Here is a 20,156-nt window from a genome sequence, read left to right as displayed (position 1 = left end):
CTCTTAACCTGAGCTTCATTTGTCACGTATCTGCTATGGATATAATAGGTAAAAATGCTGTGTGGAAGGTACCTGTGTATCGTGCTTCAGCAGGGCACTGGAGCCTTATCTTCAAATACACCTTTTAGTCTCGTTGGCTGCAGTCACTTAAAGATGAAATGTTTTGCTGAAGTGGGGCTGAACTGTTGTCAGTGAGCATTTCCCAGAGTGTTTGTAATTTTCAGTTAAAAAGACCAAAAGAAAAAAAGTCAGGCATAACGATTGTAATAACATAATTAGCAAGATCTCTTTTGCAATTATTGTCATGTAAGTATCATTACCTCCTTGTTTTAATATGGCTTTGATTTAATATTGCAGTATAACTTTTCATTTTCTCTTAGGCAGCCTCACTGCAGATTTTTGACTTTTTAGAAAGTCCAGTGGGTAAAGCTGCATCAGGAAACTGTGCATGGGATTACACATGGTGGGGGAGGCTTCCTCAAGATCATTGGGATCCATGCACATATTTTTTAAGGAGAATCACTGAGATGGTGTTCACAGGGGTCTCAGGTTGAGGGAATAGACAAGGATCTGACTCCATATTTCAGAAGGCTTGATTTATTATTTTAAGATATATATTATATTAAAACTATACTAAAAGAATAGAAGAAAAAGTTTCATCTCAGAAGGTTAGTTAAACTAAGAATAGAAAAGAATGAATAACAAAGGCAGCTGCCCCAGACTCTCTGTCCAAGCCAGCTGACTGTGATTGGCCTTTAATTAGAAACAACCCCATGAGACCAATCACAGATGCACCTGTTGCATTCCACAGCAGCAGATAATCAATGTTTGCATTTTGTTCCTGAGGCCTCTCAGCTTCTCAGGATGAAAAAATCCTAAGGAAAGAATTTTCATAAAAAGATGTCTGCGACAGATCACATTACACTCACTAGCATTCCTTTGGAATAAGTTAATCCCCAAATTTAAATCCAGCTTTGTTCACTGGGCATTTGAGGTGCCGCGGACTGTACAAGAGGAGAGTCCAGTTTGGAGAGGGAAGCGCTAACCAGACAACAAGCAGCTGGAGGAGGGGGTGTGTTGTGTGCGCTGGGCAGTGTCCCTGAGGCCGTGTGTGTCCCTCTCCTCGCGCAGGTGTGTGCATCCCAGGGGAGGGGTGATCCAGAGCGTGGCCTCCTGGAAGCGCGGCTCGCCCTTCGGCAGCGCCCAGCCCGCGCAGCCATGGACAGCAGTGGCTCCCCAGCAGAACTGGTCCTCGCCCCCAGAAGTGGTGGATCTGACTCTGGACGAGGACACCAGGCGCAAATACCTCCTGTAAGGCCGTGTCACTGTGCTCTGCCCCCTCCCTCCCGCCCTCCCTGGCACAGAGCGGTGACACCATCACCTCCAGAGCCCCGTCCTTGGCACCAAGAGCCCAAACCCACGGCGTTTCGCCACCTCCACACAGGAATGTAGTCTGATTTCAGTGTCACCTCAAAGGGTTTTGCCTTCTCCGAGGAGGATTCCTGCCCAGAATTAACAGCACCAAATTTAAAACACATCTGCAGTTACTAACGTGTGCGTGTACACCTAACGAAATAACTGCGTGCAAACTTACGTCCTGCCACGCTCCCCACCTCCCGACTCCAGGACTTTTTTAATTTATCAGTATCTTGAGTTTGTTAGTAGAAGTTAGTGTGTTGCTGTGTGAGCATCAGTGATTCTGAGAAATGCTGTGTCCTCACTGATTTCAGTGGAACTGGGGGTATTCAACACTTCCAAAATTTGGACCAGGAGTATTTTTACCCAAACTGATTTGGTTATGTTACCAGCAGGAGGGATTGTCTTTAATGCAAGTGGCCCATAAAAATGCACTGAACAGCTTTTAATTAAAACATTTTTTATTTTCAATGTAATTTATAGTTTATACTCTTCAGTGCTGAGTCTTCTGTCCACTTGACTACTGTGTTTCACTGGTCAATTCCCGCAGCTTGGAATGGCTAAAATAGTAATAGTAGTGACTTTGGAACAGCTGAACATTGCAAAAGCACGGGAAAAGGTAATAAAAAGGCCCAGCATCCATCTCCTTTTTAATTATAGCTTATTATTATTATTACCTCTATCGGAGTTTTGCCTGGAGTAGATGAAGAAGAGGAATTAAATGTTGTACTCACAGTCCCCATCTCTACTGCTGCTTGTTTGCGTCATTCACCATCTCAGAAAACAGAAAACAAATCCCAAGCAGATTCCAAAGCTCCAGCCTGGCAAAGGGGTGGTCAGCTGGGACCTGTTCCTGGAATTTGTGGGGCCACTCAAGTGCTTAAAACTCTGTCCTGAAAGATGTTGCAGGATCAGGGTCACAAACTAAGGTTGTGGTTTTTAACTTTGTTTTTGTTTTAAATTAATAATCTGCACCATTTCCCTGGCTTTCAATCATGCCTCTCCTGCTAGTTTTGGAAATGCCAAGATTCAGAATATTTACTTCTACCAGAATATTTACCAAAATCAGTGGAACCACTCACTTGAGCGGGCTGCAGTTTCTGTGGTGTACATGGAAATTCCTGCCCCTCATCTGTCATTTTGAGCCTTTCCCAAGGCAAAAACCAAAGATTAAACTTTGACAAGATGATATTATTCACCTTAAATGTCTACTGTGCAATTGAAACATTCCTTCATATTCCAGATGTTTCTATTGGGAATTTTGTACAGCTCTGCCATTAGATTTTTCACTATTTGAAGCTGAAAAAGGGTGGTCAGGACATGGGAAGTTCTGCTTTCCTTTTGTACTGGCTGGTTTTCAAAATTTATTTGGCTTCCCTTAATTTTATCTGTGGGCAAAATAAAAAATTAAAATAGAGTTACCTGTGTTGTCCCATAAAGGCAAAACAGCCCAGCAGGGGGGTGTCTTTAGTAACAAACATCTGTTTCTTCTGTAAGCAGAACAGCTCATGCTGCACTTTACACAACAGCTAGGTAAGGATTGATATTCCCATTTCCAGCTTTCTAGAACATTGAACATAAGTGTCCTGCATGGCCAGAGAAATACCTGTGGTGTTTTTCAGTGACCAATTCCTTTCTGTGGGAGGGAGGGAGGGGAGCATGGATGGATCCTGTTGGCCCCGCAGCAGGGAGAGGGCCCGTGCTGCTCTGCCCATCCTTTCTGCTCATCTTTCCATCAGCTGTGGGCTCACACTCCTGCTGTAAAGGTAACTTTGGAACAGCCTCCCGTGGCTGCTGCTTCCCGTTTCACAGAGTCTCCTGAGGAGTGGTTGTGAGGAAAGCTGCAGGGACCCCGTCTGCAGCCCTTCCGTGAGAAATGCAAACGATCTCTCCTTGTTTTGCAGTTTGTATATGATGTGACTTCCACGTGTACATAAAAACAACTGCCTCCTAACCAGACTTCCTCCAACTGTGCACTGTGTTTGTTTAAACAGCTCATGTATGGTAGTCCGATGCAGGTTTTCTTTTATTTAAAACACTATGTATTTTCTCTTAACAAATTTCAAGGCTAGTGATCTGAAAAAAGCAATCACTGGATATAGGTAGAAAATAGTTTGGTTTTATTTCCTTTTTTTAATTTTTTTTTTTTTTTAAACTTCTGGGTTTTTTTTCTTTGTAAAAAGAGCAAAAACGTGCCTGGGTGGTTTTTGCTCTTCTCAGCAGAAAAGAGAGAAGTTAGCCATTGTATGGCTGTGAACCAATGCACTTGGGGCCTGGAGCAGAACCCACTGGGGTCGGTGTGGGGCTGCCCATCGACCTCAGTGTGCATTGGCTCGAGCCCTTCAGGGTTTAGCAGTTTTCCTGAATTGCTGGAGTGTGAGCTAGCAATCTTCTGTAGTGAAGACAAATCATTGCTCGGAATATAAATGTTTAAAATGTGCGGCTCTAGTTAAAAATAAAATTCGATTCTTCTCGACACTCACTATTTAGTTCTCATTTTCCATCTAGTATTTAATGGTCTTTGGAGAGAAATAATAATAAAACAGAGTGTTATATATATATATATATATATATAAATATATATATTTTTGGTGCAAGATGAGACCTTCTGTTTTTTGAAACAAGTCTGTAGCATAAAGGTTAAACTATTTTAAGACAAAATAAAATAGAGTGTATTATTTAAACAATATTGATTTGTTGGGGTTTTTTTCCTTCCACTTCCATCAAATATGCTGCTGTTTGTCACATCTACAAATTAAACTTGTAAATTCTGGTTTACAGTTGCTGAAATTCAGAAGTATTTCTTGCTGTAACACATGTAATTTTGCACTTCCAGAATGTTTAAGTGATTTCTTGGCTGCAAAACTTTCCTTTTATCTCAGACCAGGGCAGGACTGACACTTCTCCCCATAGCCTTGCTGCCAGAGGATGTACAGGTACCAGTGACAAGTGGCTGCTGCCCGTCACAGAATCCCAGGACAGTTTGGTTTGGGTTGGAAGGGACCTTAAAAATCTTCCAGTTCCACCCCCTGCCATGGGCAGGGACAGCTCCCACTGTCCCAGGCTGCTCCCAGCCCCATCCAGCCTGGCCTGGGGCACTGCCAGGGATCCAGGGGCAGCCACAGCTGCTCTGGGCACCCTGGGCCAGGGCCTGCCCACCCTCCCAGCCAGCAATTCCTCATTCCCAATGGGCCAAAATCTGTCCCTGCCCTCTGGCCCTGGGAGCCATTGCCTGGCTGCTGTCCCTGCCTGCCTTGTCCCCAGGGGCTGTGCAGCTCTCCTGGAGCCCCTGCAGGCCCTGGCAGGGGCTCTCAGGTGTCCCTGGAGCTTCTCTGGTGCAGCTGAGCAGCCCCAGCTGTGCCAGGCTGGCTCCAGAGCAGAGGGGCTCCAGCCCTGGCAGCATCTCCGTGGCCTCCTCTGCACTGGCTGCAGCAGCTCCCTGCCCTCCCTGTTTTGGGGCTCACTGTGCCCTGCAGAATCCCCTCCAGGGATGCAGTTTCAGCACAGCCTCCACCTCCCCACACACCTGAGTCTTTCAGGTGTCTGAGCAACCTTCCCACCATTATTTTTGTGACTGCATCCCCCTGTGCCATCCCCCAGACACCTCCTGCTGTCAGTGGCACTGCCTGGCTCAGGGGCTGATGCTCCAGGGCAGCTCCTCTCTGGGCAGGGAGGTGGTGCCACTGTTCAGAGAGCCACAAAATTGTGTGGTGGAATTTGGAGCCACAAGTAAAGAGGAGGATGCTAAAGGACAACTGCCCTGTACTGAACGTGGGGTCCTGCTGCCTGCCCGTCCCCTCACAGGCAAAATGGGAATGGGAATAGGAATAAAAATAATAATGATTATAATTCAGTGCCTCTGCTGGGCTTTATATGTATTTATCACATGAGAAAGCTCCCAGTGCAGATCAGGAAGAACACTTATCCATGTATTTTAAGTAGCAATATGGATAATGAAGGTAAATTGGTCTTCAGCCTTACTGAGTCGTTGGCATTTGTGAAGCCTGAAAATACAAAATCTGGGCCTGGTGGTCATTGCAGAGCCAACCAATCTCAGATTTTATTTTGTGTTTATCAGCAGCTGAGGGAGAACAGAACCCTGTTCTGGAGTTTGGTGCAGATGTGGGAAGAGGACAGATAAAATATGTGCTGAATCTGTTCTTCTCTATCACCAAGAGATACCCAGAGTCTGTAGGCTTCAGGGTACACTGGATGGAAAATTTAAAATTCCTCCTGTGGCTCTTGGCACTTCCTTATGCAGGAGCCATTTGACTTTGTGGGAATTGCTATTTCTGGGGCAACACAAAAACTGATGAAAACTGCCCAGAACCAGGTTAGATTTTGTGTTGTGTTTCCCCCAGTGAATTGGTTGCAATTCAGATTAATTCTGTGGCTGAAAGTTTGGTTTGCCCACCTTGAAATGGGGACTGAAGGGGTTATGCTAAAGTGGCTTTGTTCCCCAGCTCCCTGGAGAATCTGCAAATTGTGCTCTTTGCTGAAGGCATCACCTCCCTTGGCTGAAACTCTGCCAGTTTTGCCTCTCCTTTCCGGGGCTGTCATCTCTGAATGTCAGCTGCTGTGGCTTTCTCTCCAGAGCTGTCCGATTTTCGGCTGTTTGGATAGCCTGGAAAGGCCTGGGGTGGCCTTGGGGCAGCCCACGCTTCAAGGACGAGAAGAGGCTTCAAATCTTTTCTCGGTCTCGGTGTTTATTAATTGTTTATCTAAAAGATTTTCTCTCGGCCCGACAGAGCTCTGCTCAGCAGCCAGCCATGAGCACACTCCCTGCCCTCCGGGGCGGTCACCTATCTTTATACTCAAAGTTACGTGTACAATATTTATCATTTTTCCCCAATACCTTTTACCCTTATTAACCAGTGCACTTTTAGTAACAACCAATCCCAAAGTGCCACCATCACCACAGAAGATGGAGGAGAAGAAGAAGAAGAAGAAGAAGAAGAAGAAGAAGAAGAAGAAGAAGAAGAAGAAGAAGGACAGGACACGCCCCAATTCCTCCATCTTACTTCTCTAAACCCCCCTGTACAGAAATCCTAAACCCTGTGTCTCACTCTCTAATTAACTAATCCCTTCACCATTCACCCCGGTGAAACCCTCCTATCCTCATACAGGTGTCGTCTCCTGTGTAGGATCAAAGTCCAGCCACCAGACACTTCTGGCAACATTCCAGGACTCCCGAGCCCCCCAAGGGTGGTCTCGGTGACTCGGCACCTCAGTCCTGAGGTGCTGAGATCCCACACGGAGCACCCCAGGGATGCAGTTTCCCTTCTGCCTGCACAGGGAAGGAGCAGAATGCCTGCAAAACGCAAGCTTGGGATGCACAAACCCTGCACTTACTGACAACTTTGGTGCAAATAAGGTGAAATCCTCTTGTTACTGGTGTTAAAGGGCAGACAAGGATTCAACCATGGATCCCCCCAGTCTGAATCTTGAGTTTTGGAAAAGCAAATTCAATCCTGAGAGTCCTGATGAGTGCTGATTCACAAATGCCCCTTGGAAGTTTTCTCATGGATCTGGTTAGTCATCTGGGTTTGCAATTTAGTTTAAAATTAGAATTGAGTGCCAGCCACTGGGAAGGCAGCATCTTTCAGACAGTCTCGGGGCAAAGCTGGAGTGGGCAGGGGGAAAGCTGTCTGGAAGTTTAATTTCAGATAATTTTCTACACTTACTCGCTGCATTGGCAGCTTCGGGTGAATCCAGGGCAGCCACATCAGAGCTGGGAAAACAAACAAGAGTGCTCTGTCAAATTCATTTTCCATTGCTGTAGGTGCTGTGAATTGAGCACAGCTCCTGGAGCCTGACTGGTGCCTCTCATGAAATGCCATCTGCAGCTGGGCAGGGCTTCTGCTTTGTCCCCGGCTGGCCCGTGATCAACAACACCCAAACCTTTCCTGCTTTGTTTCTTCCACATCCTTGTGTGTCTGCTTCAAACTGGGAATTGCTGAGTGCCAGTGAACCCCAGTGTCAGGCCAATCACACAATCACAGAATTATCTGGGTTAGAAGGGAACTTAAAGACCAACTAATTCCAACTCCCTGCCATGGGCAGGGACACCTTCCACCATCCCAGGCTGCTCCCAGCCCCATCCAGCCTGGCCTTGGGCACTGCCAGGGATCCAGGGGCAGCCACAGCTGCTCTGGGCACCCTGGGCCAGGGCCTGCCCACCCTCCCAGCCAGCAATTCCTCATTCCCAATGGGCCAAAATCTGTCCCTGCCCTCTGGCCCTGGGAGCCATTGCCTGGCTGCTGTCCCTGCCTGCCTTGTCCCCAGGGGCTGTGCAGCTCTCCTGGAGCCCCTGCAGGCCCTGGCAGGGGCTCTGAGGTGTCCCTGGAGCCTGCTCTCCTCTAGGTAACACACCAAGACCAGAATACAAAACCACAGTGAGCAAATCCTAATAGAAAGAGGGGATCCTTTCAAAAACAGCCTCACAACATGTCTCAGAAGAGGCCCGGCAAGTTGAAAATGTTGTTTAGTTCAATCCCCCCATAACAAAGGAGAATGAGCCCCTGGTGCCCACAGGAGACCTCCACAGTTCCCAAGCATTTTCTGTGGTTGGGAAGTTGTGTAAACAAAGTCTCAGGCCATTAAAAACCCCATCCCGCTTGCAGCTGATGAATCCTGGACTCCTTGGACAATCCCTCTTTCCTCCATCTGCTTGTCAAAAGGAGGAATTAGGGCTATAATTAACGCTGTCCCACCTGGGCATGGCACAATGCAGGGAGTGAGATTTCTGTGAGGGGCTGAGCTCCCTGACACACAAAAAATTCTTATTTTAATGCTTTATTTTCCCAGTAAGCAGCAGGATTGCATACCCCAGCCAAGTTTTGGAGGGGTGATGCAGCACTCCCTCATCCTTCGATGGCCAGTGGAAGGTCTTGCCCTGGGCCAGCATTCCCAGCTTCTCCAAGGGTACAGAAAAACTCTAATAAAATGCCCCTAAAATGATCCAAAATGCTCCAAAATTATCTTTACACCTGCATCCTCTCCTTCCCTGTGCCCCAGGGTGAAATCCCTGTAATTCCTGGGGCTCCAGGCTGGGCTCAGCCTGCTCACAACCCCACAGAAAGGCTGGAAAGGGGTGGGTGGGTGGCGGTGAGGGCTCTCAGCAGCATCCTTTTTGCAATAACAACGATTTTTACTGCAGTTTGGCCACAGATATTTTCTCTCAGGAAGCCCTGGCTGTAAGCAGCGCCTGGGAAGGCACTAGATGGCACCAGAGCCAGAGGATACGGGATCTGGCTGCTGTCTCACCCTCCTCTGCATCCCTCAGAACAGGGAAAGTGCCCTCAAAAACAGGCAAAAGGGCTTCTGGATGTGAAAAAAAATAATATTTTTAAAAATAAATTTAATTTATGTAAAATTAAGTATTTATTTTTTAAAATTAAATTTTTTTTTTTTTTTTCCTAAAGCTGCAGGACCCATTCACCTTTGTCTGACCCTGTCCATGCAGCCAATATCCATCCCAAGGCAGGGAAAAGGGCCCTGGAAAGAGAAAAAGAAATCAAATCATTTAGATGGAATACTGAAATTAAATTATCTGGCCATGATTTTGATGTAATTAATCACTAATGAGTCGTTTCTCCAGATATTAAGCCCAGGACCTGGGAATGTGGACAGGGGTTGCTGACCTTGCCTTATTTTTGGTTATTGCAAACCAAGGACCTGATCTCATAAATAAAATAATTCAATGTCCTTGACTAGAGGCAGAATTTGTGGGATTTTACAGCAGAGCATGTTTCCAGGCGAGGGCCTTCCTTTCTTCTCAGTTCCTGGTTGCATCCCAAAGCTGCTGCTGCCGCAGGGAGATGCTGGGATACTGGGATGGGGAGAACATTGGGGGGCTACCAAGGAAAACACACCAAAACCTCTGCTCCCCAAAAATAAGGGCAGGATGGAGGAGACAGGATGAGTCTGGGGTCGTTCTGTTTGAAACAGGGTGGTGTGACCTGAAGCCCAAAACTGCCCTCACCTAATGGAGGCACACAGGGAGCAATGAGCATTGAGAGTTAAAACTCTGATTGAAGGGAAGGATTCAATGTCCCACTTTGGAGTGAATCTCAATGCAGGGAATCTCCACCAGCTCCCATTCTGCAGCAGCCACCACCAGTCAGAAAATCCCCAGCGCTGTTTTATCATCTGCCACACCCATACAGATGGAGAATGAAATTCCCCAAAGAAAAATAATTACGAAAAATAATTAAGAAAAATGTTAAGATACAAATGGCGCACCATAGACTCATTGAATGGCTTTAGTTGGAAAAGCCCTTTAAGACCATCAGGTCCAACCATTCCCCAGCACTGCCAAGGCCACCACTGACCTGTGTCCCCATGGGCCACATCCATGTGGCTTTTAAATCCCTCCAGGTATGGGGGCTCCAACACTGCCCTGGGCAGCCAGTTCCTAAGCTTAATGACCCTTTCCATGAAAAAAATTCCCCAATATCCAACTTGAGCCTCCCCATGCCCAGCCTGAGGCCGTTCCCTCTGCTCCTGTCCCTGTTCCCTGGAGCACAGCCCTGTTCCCCGGCTGTCCCCTCCTGTCAGGAGCTGTGCAGAGCCACAAGGGCCCCCTGAGCCTCCTTTGCTCCAGGCTCAGCCCCTTCCCAGCTCCCTCAGCCTCTCCTGGGGCTCCAGCCCCTTCCCAGCTCCGTTCCCTGCCCTGGGCTCGTCCCCTTTGCCACCATAAATTGAAATGAGTCTCATGAGGGCTCTGGGTGTGTGCTGGGTTCCTTCGATTGCTGTGAGCTCCCAAAAATCCTCCTTTCAGTGAAAAAGGATAAAGCACCTCCTGGGCCACATATCTGGAACAGGCTACAGCAAAATAATTCCAAAGTGTTTTCTTTCTCTCCCTTTCTCTCCTCCCAAATGGCTGCTCTTTGGAGCTGAGGTTTTCACCCATCTTCTTATTTTATCTCTTACTTTATAAAACTGGAAAATTGAAATGCTGAGATATTACACTTTAATCAAATGCATAATGATTTCCTCTAGATTGCCTCTCTCTTTTTTTTTTTTTTTTTTTTTTCAGCTAAAGAAACAAGGTAAGAAGCAGAAGAGAAAAAAAAATTCCAGGGAGGCAGAAAATAAAGCAGCAAAATAACCCGAGATAAAATGTCAGTGGGAAAAATCTCAGATAAAGCCCTTCCAGTTTCTGAGTCCCCACTTGGGTTTGGGTTGCTGCTGCTCCCGGGCATGGAACAATGCTGTTTGCTGTAGAGATTTCCCCTCCTTTTTTTCCCTTTCTCTATCCATGTTGCCTTAACTGTTTTCACCCCCACTTTTCCCTGGATGTTCTCCACTGCTGTTCCCCAATTCCAACAGGCTTTGTGCCTCCCCATCCTGAGACTTGAGACCCTCGGGGCCCCAAACCATTCTGGGATTCCATAAAAAGGCCTCAGGGAGGTGTGAGATGTCCCTCTGGAGCAAACCACAGCTTCAAAGCTGCTGGATGAAGCCCTTCCCTGGGGGCTGTTCCACTGTCCTGCCTGAGGCCAGACAAAAACAATTCCCTGAATTTGAAGAAAACGGACTCATCATTTTTTGAGCCACTTGAGACCATCCTGACCCCCCTCAAAGGGTTCCACTCAGCTTGGTTTTGCAGAGGGGGTGAAATGTCCCTATATAATGTCCTGAAATTACAGAGGGCTTTAGGGTGGGCAGAGTGTGATGGTGTTCACAGGGTCTCAGGCTGAGGGAAGAGACGAGGATTTGACTTTATGTTTTAGAAGATTTGATTTATTATTCTGTGATATATATTACATTAAAACTCTACCAAAAGAATAGAAGAAAGGATTTCCTCAGAAGGCTAGCTAAGAATCGAAAAAGAAAGCAATGTCCACATTTTGTTTTTGAAGCTTCCAAGCTTCTCAGGAGGAAAAATCCTAGAGAAATGATTTTTCATAAAAGATGCCTGTGCCAGGCAGACAGTGGGGGGCAGATCTTGCAGCTCTGGGAGTTAAGGTCACCCTCAGTGGTGCTGATGTGCCACGTGTGGCCCTGGGCCACCCAGCTGCCCTGTGTCACCTTTTAACTCCTGGATATCCTCCTGGATAAGGGGAGACTCCTTCCCCATGGTACCGAGGGGTGAGACATCCCCCTGTGCCCGCAGCATCCCCGGAACAGCCACCACATGCACACCTGGAGGCAGGGAGCATCCCGGAGGATCAGGACCGTGAATCTGGGGCAAAGGCAGGAGGATGCCCCAAACGGGGGGTGCTGCACCCCAAAATCTGCTCTGGGGACGGGCAGGAAGGAGCCAGGGGCTAATTTTAACACAACCTGTGCCCGCGGCATGTGCGGAGGATCGGGTGTCGGGCAGGGTGGGGATGATGCAGCGGCAGCAGCGGGGGCTGAGCCCCGTGAAATGCCCGGGACAGCTGCGGGGCCGCGGGAGCAGCTGCCCGAGGCAACTGGGGCTGCGGGAGGGGCTGAGCCCGGCCCGGGGCCAGCGGCGTCCCAGGCACCGCGGAGGGGACGGCAGCGTGATCCATGAACCCCTGGGACCGTCCTGGGGATGGGACAGGGAGGCGCAAGGGCATCCATCCATCCAACCATGCATCCATGCATCCATGCATCCATCCATCCATCCATCCATCCACCCATCCATCCATGCATGCATGCAACCATCCATCCATCCATCCATCCGTCCATCTGTCCATCCGTCCATCCATCCATCCATCCATCCACCCATCCATCCATCTGTCCATCCATCCGTCCATCCATCCATCCATCATCCATCCATTCATCCATCCATCCATCCATCCATCCATCCATCCATCCATCCATCTGTCCATCCATCCGTCCATCCATCCATCCATCCTCCGTCCATCCATCCATCCATCCATCCATCCATCCATCCATCCATCCATTATCCATCCATCCATCATCCATCCATCCATCCATCCACCCATCCATCCATCTGTCCATCCATCCATCCATCCATCCATCCATCATCCATCCATTCATCCATCCATCCATCCATCCATCCATCCATCCATCCATCCATCCTCCGTCCATCCATCCATCCATCCATCCATCCATCCATCCATCCATCCATTATCCATCCATCCATCATCCATCCATCCATCCATCCATCCACTCATCCATCCATCCATCCATCCATCCATCCATCCATCCATCCATCCATCCATTCAACCATCCATCCATCCATCCATCCCTCCCTGTCAGATCCACGGGTGGGCTGGGGCACCCTGTGGGGTTTTTAGCCATTAAAGAGGTGTCCCACGATTAAAGAGGTGTCCCCTTGTCGGGTGTGTGTGACACAGCCAGCTCGGCATCACACGGAGGGTGACCCATTGCTGCTGACAGAGATGCGTGGGGAGTGGGTGTATTTCCACACAAATGGGGCTCAGGAAGTGTTTCGTTACAGTATAAACATGGGAAATTAGATTAGACTGTATATAAGGAAGGAGTTTTTTTATGGTGAAGGTGGGGATGCCCTCGCACAGGGTGCCCAGAGAAGCTGTGGCTGCTCCTGGAAGTGTCCAAAACCAGGTTGGATGGGTGTGAAGGAACCTGGGACAGTGAAAGGTGTACCTGCTCATGATTTTAGACAAGCTTTGATGTCCCTTCAAGCTCAAACCATTCTAGGACTACAGGGGAAAAAAATGAAACAGCAAATTTCGCTCTTTTCTTGGAAATATTAATGCTGTTGGGACATGATCATGTGCAGCCCGCGGGGCTGGCAGAGCCACTGCTCACAGCAGCACGGTGACAGAGGGGACAGAACGCAGCCCTGCCCTGCCAAGAGCCCCCCATGAGCCAAGCAGCCTCCCGAGGGCACGGAGGGGGCAAATCCCAGCTGGGATGCGGCGGGATGGGCACCGGGAGGCAGCGGGCCCCTGGAACTCGTTCTGCCGCCGTTTTTGGGGGGCTCAGAGCAGCAGCTGTGTCAATGTGCCCAAAAGGGCCCCCGGGGCTGGGGGCTGCAGCTCTGGAAAGGCTCCGGGGAGAGCTAGAGCGATCCCTGCGGATCGAGTTAATCCTTGCCAGCATCTGCCCTGGGGCTGTGGCACGGGCAAGGAAAGGGTTACACAGATCCAGGTTACAGAGCTCACGTTTTTATCCAGATCAGGAGGGAAAAAAACACCAAAAACCAAACCAACCCTCCCCTCCTCCCCCTGCAAACAACAAACCCACAAACGGAGCCCAGCCACGGACCCGATGCCATAATCCGGGAGGACAAATCCACGGCACAGCCGCGTCCAGAGCGCCTAAACCCGCCAGATGCACGGCACGGATAAGGCTAAACCGGGATTAAGGGGGTCCCCACGGCGGGACGGCGGCCCCAGCGGGCGGGGGGAATGGGGGAGAATAAAATAAAAAATAAAATAAAATAATTTAAAATAAAATAAAATAATAAAAATATAAATAAAATAAAATTTAAAATAAAATATAAAATAAAAAATAAAATGATAAAAAAATAAAAATAAAAAAAATAAAATAAAAGAAAATATAAAATATAAAAATAAAATAAAATGATAAAAAATAATAAAAAATAAAAATAATAAAATATAAATGAAATAAAACAAAATATAAAATAAAATATAAAATAAAATAAAATAAAATAAAATAAAATAAAATAAAATAATAAAATAAAATAAAACAGCCTGGGCAGGGTGGGAAAACTATGGAAAAGTCGCTTTGCAGCAGAGTGAAATGATTCCCTGGATGTGTGCTTTGCCAGAAATGCCTCCCGCACAAGGGGGGCTCTGAGTCCATTAAAACAGTTTGGGATGGAGATGAGTGTGTGTTTGGGATTTTTTAAGGATTAAGGGTGTGTTTGGGGTTTTTTGGGGTGTGTTTGGGGTTGATGGGGGGTGAATGGGGTGTGTTTTGGGTTTTTTGGGGGTGAATGGCCCTTGCTCAGGCTGGGTGTTCCTTGCAGGGAGTGGCTCCCGGCTCCCAGGGCTTTCCAGCGCTCTCCGGGCTCGGCCGGAGCCGTTTTAGGTCAGGGATGCCCCGGCGGATAAATTCTGTCAGCAACTGGGGCGTCAACACAATGGGCCACTGTGCCACCGCGGGGAGGAGGGACGGGACAGCGAGGGGATGGTGGCACCGGCGTGGGGACAGCCACAAGGCCTCGGTGCCCCTGCTCCTGAGGGTTTTCCCAGCGCCAGGGCGAGGGATGGGCGCTCCAGGGTGCGACCCACGGGAGAGCGGGGTGGGAGCAGGGGACAGCAGGAGCACGGGGGGTGTGGCGGTGTCGGTGTCCCCCTGCGAGGGTGTGACGGTGTCCATGTCCCCCTGTCAGGGTGTCTGTGGGGGCTCTGAGGGTGTTTGTGGCGTGTGTCTGTGTGTGCAGCTGACAGGGGTGTGATTGTGTGGATGGATGGATATTGGATGGATGAATGGATGGATGGACGGAAGGACAGACAGATGGAAGGATGGATGGATGGATGGATGGATGGATGGATGGATGGATGGATGGATGGATGGACGGACTGACAGACAGAGATAGATGGAAGGATGGCTGGCTGGACGGACAGACCAAAGGACAGACGGACAGACAGATGGAAGGACGGATGGCTGGATAGAAGGACAGACGGACGGTCAGATAGATGGACAGACGCATGGAAGAATGCATGGATGGACGGACGGACGGTCAGACAGATGGACGGACGCATGGAAGAATGCATGGATAGATAGACAGACGGAAGGAAGGATGGATAGACGGACGGAGGGACGGATGGATGGACAGACAGACGGACGGACGGGCAGACAGACGGAAGGATGGAAGGATGGACAGACAGACAGACGGACGGAGGGACGGACGGACGGACGGTTGGAAGCACGGCCGGACTGGCGGGCGGGTGCGCGCGCACGCGACGCCGCCGCCGCCGCGCGCGCGCGTGCGCACCTCCCTCGCGCGCGGGGCGCCCCGCCCTCAGCGCCCATTGGCCGGCGGGGGGCGGGGGGGCGTGTCCCGGCAGCGGCCCCCGCGCTGCCATTGGCCGCGCGCCCCTTTGTGTGCCGGCCGAGCGCGGCCGCCGCCAGTCGCCGGCGCGTCCGGGGGGCACAAAGGCCGCAGCATGGTCCTGGTGCACGTCGGATACCTGGTGCTGCCCGTCTTCGGCTCCGTGCGCAACAGAGGTACCGCTCCTGGCAACGCGGGTTCGCGTCCCGGGGCCGCTGGCGGCGGCGAGGGGGGGCGGCGCGTCCCGGGTCCCTGGCGGCAGGCAGGGGGGGCTGCCCCTCAGCGTTCCCCTCAGCGCACCTCACCCAGCCCGGCGGCGTCCCCCGCTCTGGGGCGCCTGCCGCCCCACACACGCCACGCTTCGGGACCCCCCTCCCGTCCGCACTTCCCGACTCCGCTGCGGTAGATCTGTTCCCCCCATCCCCCCCTCCCCTCCCGTTCTTCTTTTACGGATTTTATTTTATTTTTTAATTTACCCTCTCCCCCACCCCCACCCCTCACCGTAGCCACCAGGCCATCCCAGCGTAGCTGTAGCCGATAACAGCCATTTTTGTACCTCCATCCTGTGTAGTAGCTGAGTTACATTTGCACTGTAAATTCCTGTTAAGTGGATTCGTTTTGCTGTGGTCGTCGTCGCAGAGTCTCTTTGGGGTGCGGCGGGGCCAAACGCCCCCGAATTGCGGCCAAGCCCACAATCCCGGGGCGGCTGAGCTTGGAGGGCACCACGGTGGGGTCATCTGGTCCCACCTCCCTGCTTGAAAACCTTCCAAAAACCCATTAAATTTGGGGAGGGGAAGCGCAGCGATTGGCCGCGGTTCCCCGAGTCGGGCTGGCGGGGAGTGAGTGGGGCGGCGGGGTGCGAGTGCTCCGGGGTGCAGCATTCCTGTCCCCGCGGTGACACCGCTGTCCCCGCGGGCATCGCCCCCAGCCCCGGCCCTGCCGGCAGCCACAAGTGTCCCGTCCCGCCGGCACAGCCCCGACAACCCGCCCGGCGACACCCCCCGCCCTCCAAAAAAAATAATAAGAGCCAAAAAAACCCAAACAAACCGGGCTGCCGAAAGAGACGACTGGCAAAATGGTTTTCCATTAAACAGGGATAACATTTTTTTCTGCTGTGCTAAATTACTTCCTGTTCTTATTTTGTGGGTAATTTTTTCTGTACCGAATATCCTTTGGTTGTGTATCTCCACCTTTTTTCTTGTACTAAAACTAAAGCATGGTCTGTATTTTTTTACATTACCTAGTTTCTGATGTAAATCTCTCTGTAGAGACATACCCTGCTGAAATGTAATGTGCTGTAGCCTATACATCTGCTCAGTGTACGCTGCTTTTGTTCTGTTGCCCTTCCATAGCATGGTGGGCCTTGCCTTTTTGTATTGTGTGCATGATGACATTGTTACACACGATTCCACTAATACTAATATACGATCTCTCAATAAAGAAACTAGTTTTCCTATATTAACCTAGTGTGCTTTTTCTATTGCTGTTTTCCCATTTATTGTCGTATCCTGCTGTTTAGATTTTTTCCTTGCTTTCCCCTCATCGTGAGGTTTGAGTGAGTGGATTTTTTCTTCCTCGTAGAACAGATATGGGGGCTTTTAAATACATTTTTTCCCCCCGCACTTCCTATCCCATATCTCCCCTCAGCATTAGTCTGTGTGTACATACTTCCTAGCGCACAGTCCATATTGCTGTTGTGCCGATGCAGAATTCTTGGTTTTACCGCAGAACAGCCAAAAAAAAAAGTGTACAAATCCAATCCCTCATTATTAATCAAAAAGAAATTGATGAAGGGTCTGCTGCTTATATTCATTCTAGTTACAACATTGCACCTTCCTTACCAGACTGATCCCTCTGTATGGATGGGGGGGAAATTGTTTATTTTTTTATAAAGTCCCGATTAACAAGAGGTAAACCAACCTGTATTTTAAAAAAAAAAATTAAAAAATCCCCCTCTAATCTTTAAGCTGTATATTTTAAACGTATACATCCATGCGAGTGCCCTGCCCACCATCTGCCAGGCGAGAAGTTGCCGTGCCTCGGTCCCGCGGCGACTGGCACGCTATAAATATCTCCACTAGACCCCTGCAAGGCAGGGCTCGTAAAAACGTCCCAGCTGCTAATGTTGTAACTACATTTTTCCTGCTCGAAGCCTCCAGGCCCACCATCTTCTGAATAAAAACTCGATTTGGTCAAAAAAAAAAAAAAAAAGGAAAAAAGAAGGCAAACTGTGGGGTTGGGAGAAAAAGTCACGGGGAGCCTTTAAATATTGGAAGCGTGGAGGAATGGATGGATTGCGGTCAGCGAGCAGCTTTGCTGCGGCTGCAGGGCGATGATAATCGTAGTGGTCACCTCTCCTGGTGCCTGCAGCAGACCTCCTCTCCCGGGTCTGCAGAACGGTCCCGTAAAACCTCCCCGTTTTGGCTTGGATGCCGCGAGGGGCTGAGGGAAGTCAGGGCTCCCAAAGCCAGGAGACGGGGCCGGGAGGGGAGGCGGGGGGAGCATCTTGTCTGTAATTACATTTCCACAGAAGCGGGGGGGAGACGCAGCATTGGTGATTGGTCTTTAATGAGAGGAAGACAAATTCAGCAGGTCGGTGGTTCCCACCCGCTAGAATTTCACGAGGAGCCGCTGGCAAACAAAGCAAAAGCCAGTGGCTCCTGCAGCCCGCCCTGCCTTTACCCCAGCATCCCTCCCAGAGACGCATCATTTCGCAAGGCTGTGCCTTTCCACCTCTCTCCTAGCTCTATCCTGAGTTTGGTTGGTTTTCTCTATGAACATTTATTTATGATTTCCTTCTCCATATTTCCTTTTCCGTGTACCTCGGTGACTGTTTGGCCATCCTGTCCCCCTCTGTATGAGCCCCGGTGGGGTGCCCCCTGCTCCCCCTGGATGTAGTGTATGCCGTGGCCCTTTGTTCTCGCTCCATCCTCGCCCCGGGCCAGCGCTGAGCTCCTCCGTGCCTGACACGTCCCCATACACATCCCGAGGAGGGAGGCTGTGCTTCTCGCTTGCATGAAGGGAGACATGCATGCCTGTTGGGGCTGATCATTTTCCAATGTGATTTTTTTTTATTATTTTCTCCCCCCTTCTCCTGCCCTCTCCCTCCCTAATTTTTTTTTTTTTGGTTTTGTTTCGTTTCTTTTTTTTTTTTTTATTAAATTCAACCCCCCTTCCCCCCCCACCGACCCCACGCCACGTGAGACAATGAGATTCGGGTTATGGCGTGGGGGAAGAAAAATAAAAAACCCCTTTCTCCTGTCCTCCCAGCCCAAACCCCAACACGCATAAACCCATCCCCTCCACGGACACCTGCCGGCAGCTGCCCCTTTGTTGGGAGTGGGGATTCACTGCAGCGAGCGTGACAACCCCCCCCAGGTCTCACTCTGCAAATTAGCCCTGCTACAGAGCAGGGCTGCGTGCTCAGCCCACTCCGAGGATGCCTTGGTAATCTAATAATGCACAAAACTGCTGGGTTAATGGCAACTTTTAAAGCAATTTATCATCCGCATCATATTTTTGACCTGTCTTGTTAGAAACACACCCTTACAAGAGGAAGCATCCCCCCCTCCTCCACCTCCCAGCCTTGTTAGTCAGTAACCACCAGGCTTTCATAGCTCATAATCCATCAAACTCATCCACATTTTAATGACTTAATTCCTTTGACACTCTGGAAAAGCCACGTTTGAGTCCTGAAAAAGCCACCTGGTACAACGAAAATGATTTCTTTTTTTTGGGCTTTTTTTTTTTTTGTTGTTTCTTTTTTTGGTTTTTGTTTTTGTTTTAGCGTTGGTGGGCTGAGGAAATCCAAGGTGGGTCACGTGCTGGTGGTGCTGCTGTGGGTGTGGAGGCACATGCAGTGATTTCTGTAAAGCCTAGACGTCTCTCCAGCACTAACCTGTATCTCTGAGCTCCCTTAAATAACTCCTTCCAGTAACAGGGAGGAGGATAATCCCAAACACGGACAAAAGGGACTCTGAGGTTCATTTCTGTCAGGGTTGTGTAAAGGTCTCACACCCATCCGTGCACGATTAATGATGGCAAACGGGAGCTGGGCTGATGGGTCTCTCACACAGGGTCTGGGCTGGTGGCACAGCTTCCATCCTTTTAGAGAGAAGCAGAAACAAGTAGTGGTCACGTTTTGCTCATGCTGGGAATTACCAGCAGAGCCTAGAGAGAGAGCTGATCTGGATTTACCTTGCTGCGTGCGGATCTGGCCCCGTGGAAGCGTGTTATTTAAGAACCGGTGAGTTGGTGCGCGAGGGAGGCAGCAGCAGAAGCTGTGAAGCTCGGGGGCGGTCACGGGGGTGTGTCTGCCACAAAGGCCCGGAGCTGCTCTGGTGCAGGGGCACGGAGTGCTGGGGACACAGCCCAGGCTGCTCGGGGTGCCCTGGGCACAGTGTGGCTGCCTCCCAGAGCCTCCCTGAGTCCTCTTCCATGACCCTTCTGGAAGGACTTTCCTAGAGTAAGTCTTGAGCTTCGTTTCTGTTGTTGCTGCAAACCCTGCTCATAACCTGGGCAGCTCCTTGTTAGCTGAAAGGCGAGGATGGAGCATGGCTGGGGCAGGCACTGCCCCAAAAGATGTAGGAGAAAACTCCCCCAGGTACCTCAGGGAGCACGTGGGACATCCAAGACTGGCTCATGCGTCTCCCGTGACCAGAGGGACAATGGTGGCAACCACTGGGGGTGCAGAGGTGGAAGGACAGGGGGATACAGCTCTTTTGGGGGTAGCAAGGACATCCCCTCCCACCCCTTTACATGCTGGTTTAACCCCAAACCATGCACTGGGGTG

General features: G+C 49.9%; 2 protein-coding genes across 3 annotated transcripts in view; both read left to right on the top strand.

Annotated features, from left to right (window-relative positions):
- ARK2N (arkadia (RNF111) N-terminal like PKA signaling regulator 2N) overlaps positions 1-3,987 on the top strand; it is a 45,551-nt gene extending 41,564 nt beyond the window's left edge. The window contains exon 5 of the mRNA XM_074532260.1: positions 1,132-3,987. Within this exon, the coding sequence (XP_074388361.1) occupies positions 1,132-1,315 (184 nt within the window). The 3' untranslated portion in view covers positions 1,316-3,987. The remainder of the gene's footprint in view (positions 1-1,131) is intronic.
- An 11,396-nt stretch (positions 3,988-15,383) lies between these two features.
- ARK2C (arkadia (RNF111) C-terminal like ring finger ubiquitin ligase 2C) overlaps positions 15,384-20,156 on the top strand; it is a 53,531-nt gene continuing 48,758 nt past the window's right edge. The window contains exon 1 of one of the 2 annotated variants that reach the window (XM_074532437.1): positions 15,384-15,540. In XM_074532437.1, coding sequence (XP_074388538.1) covers positions 15,480-15,540 — 61 coding nt within the window. In that variant the 5' untranslated portion in view covers positions 15,384-15,479. The remainder of the gene's footprint in view (positions 15,541-20,156) is intronic. The other variant, XM_074532438.1, reaches the window with a different exon arrangement.

Source organism: Zonotrichia albicollis, chromosome Z (assembly GCF_047830755.1).
Source record: "Zonotrichia albicollis isolate bZonAlb1 chromosome Z, bZonAlb1.hap1, whole genome shotgun sequence".
NCBI lineage: Eukaryota > Metazoa > Chordata > Aves > Passeriformes > Passerellidae > Zonotrichia > Zonotrichia albicollis.
This window is presented reverse-complemented; position numbering and strand designations above follow the sequence as displayed.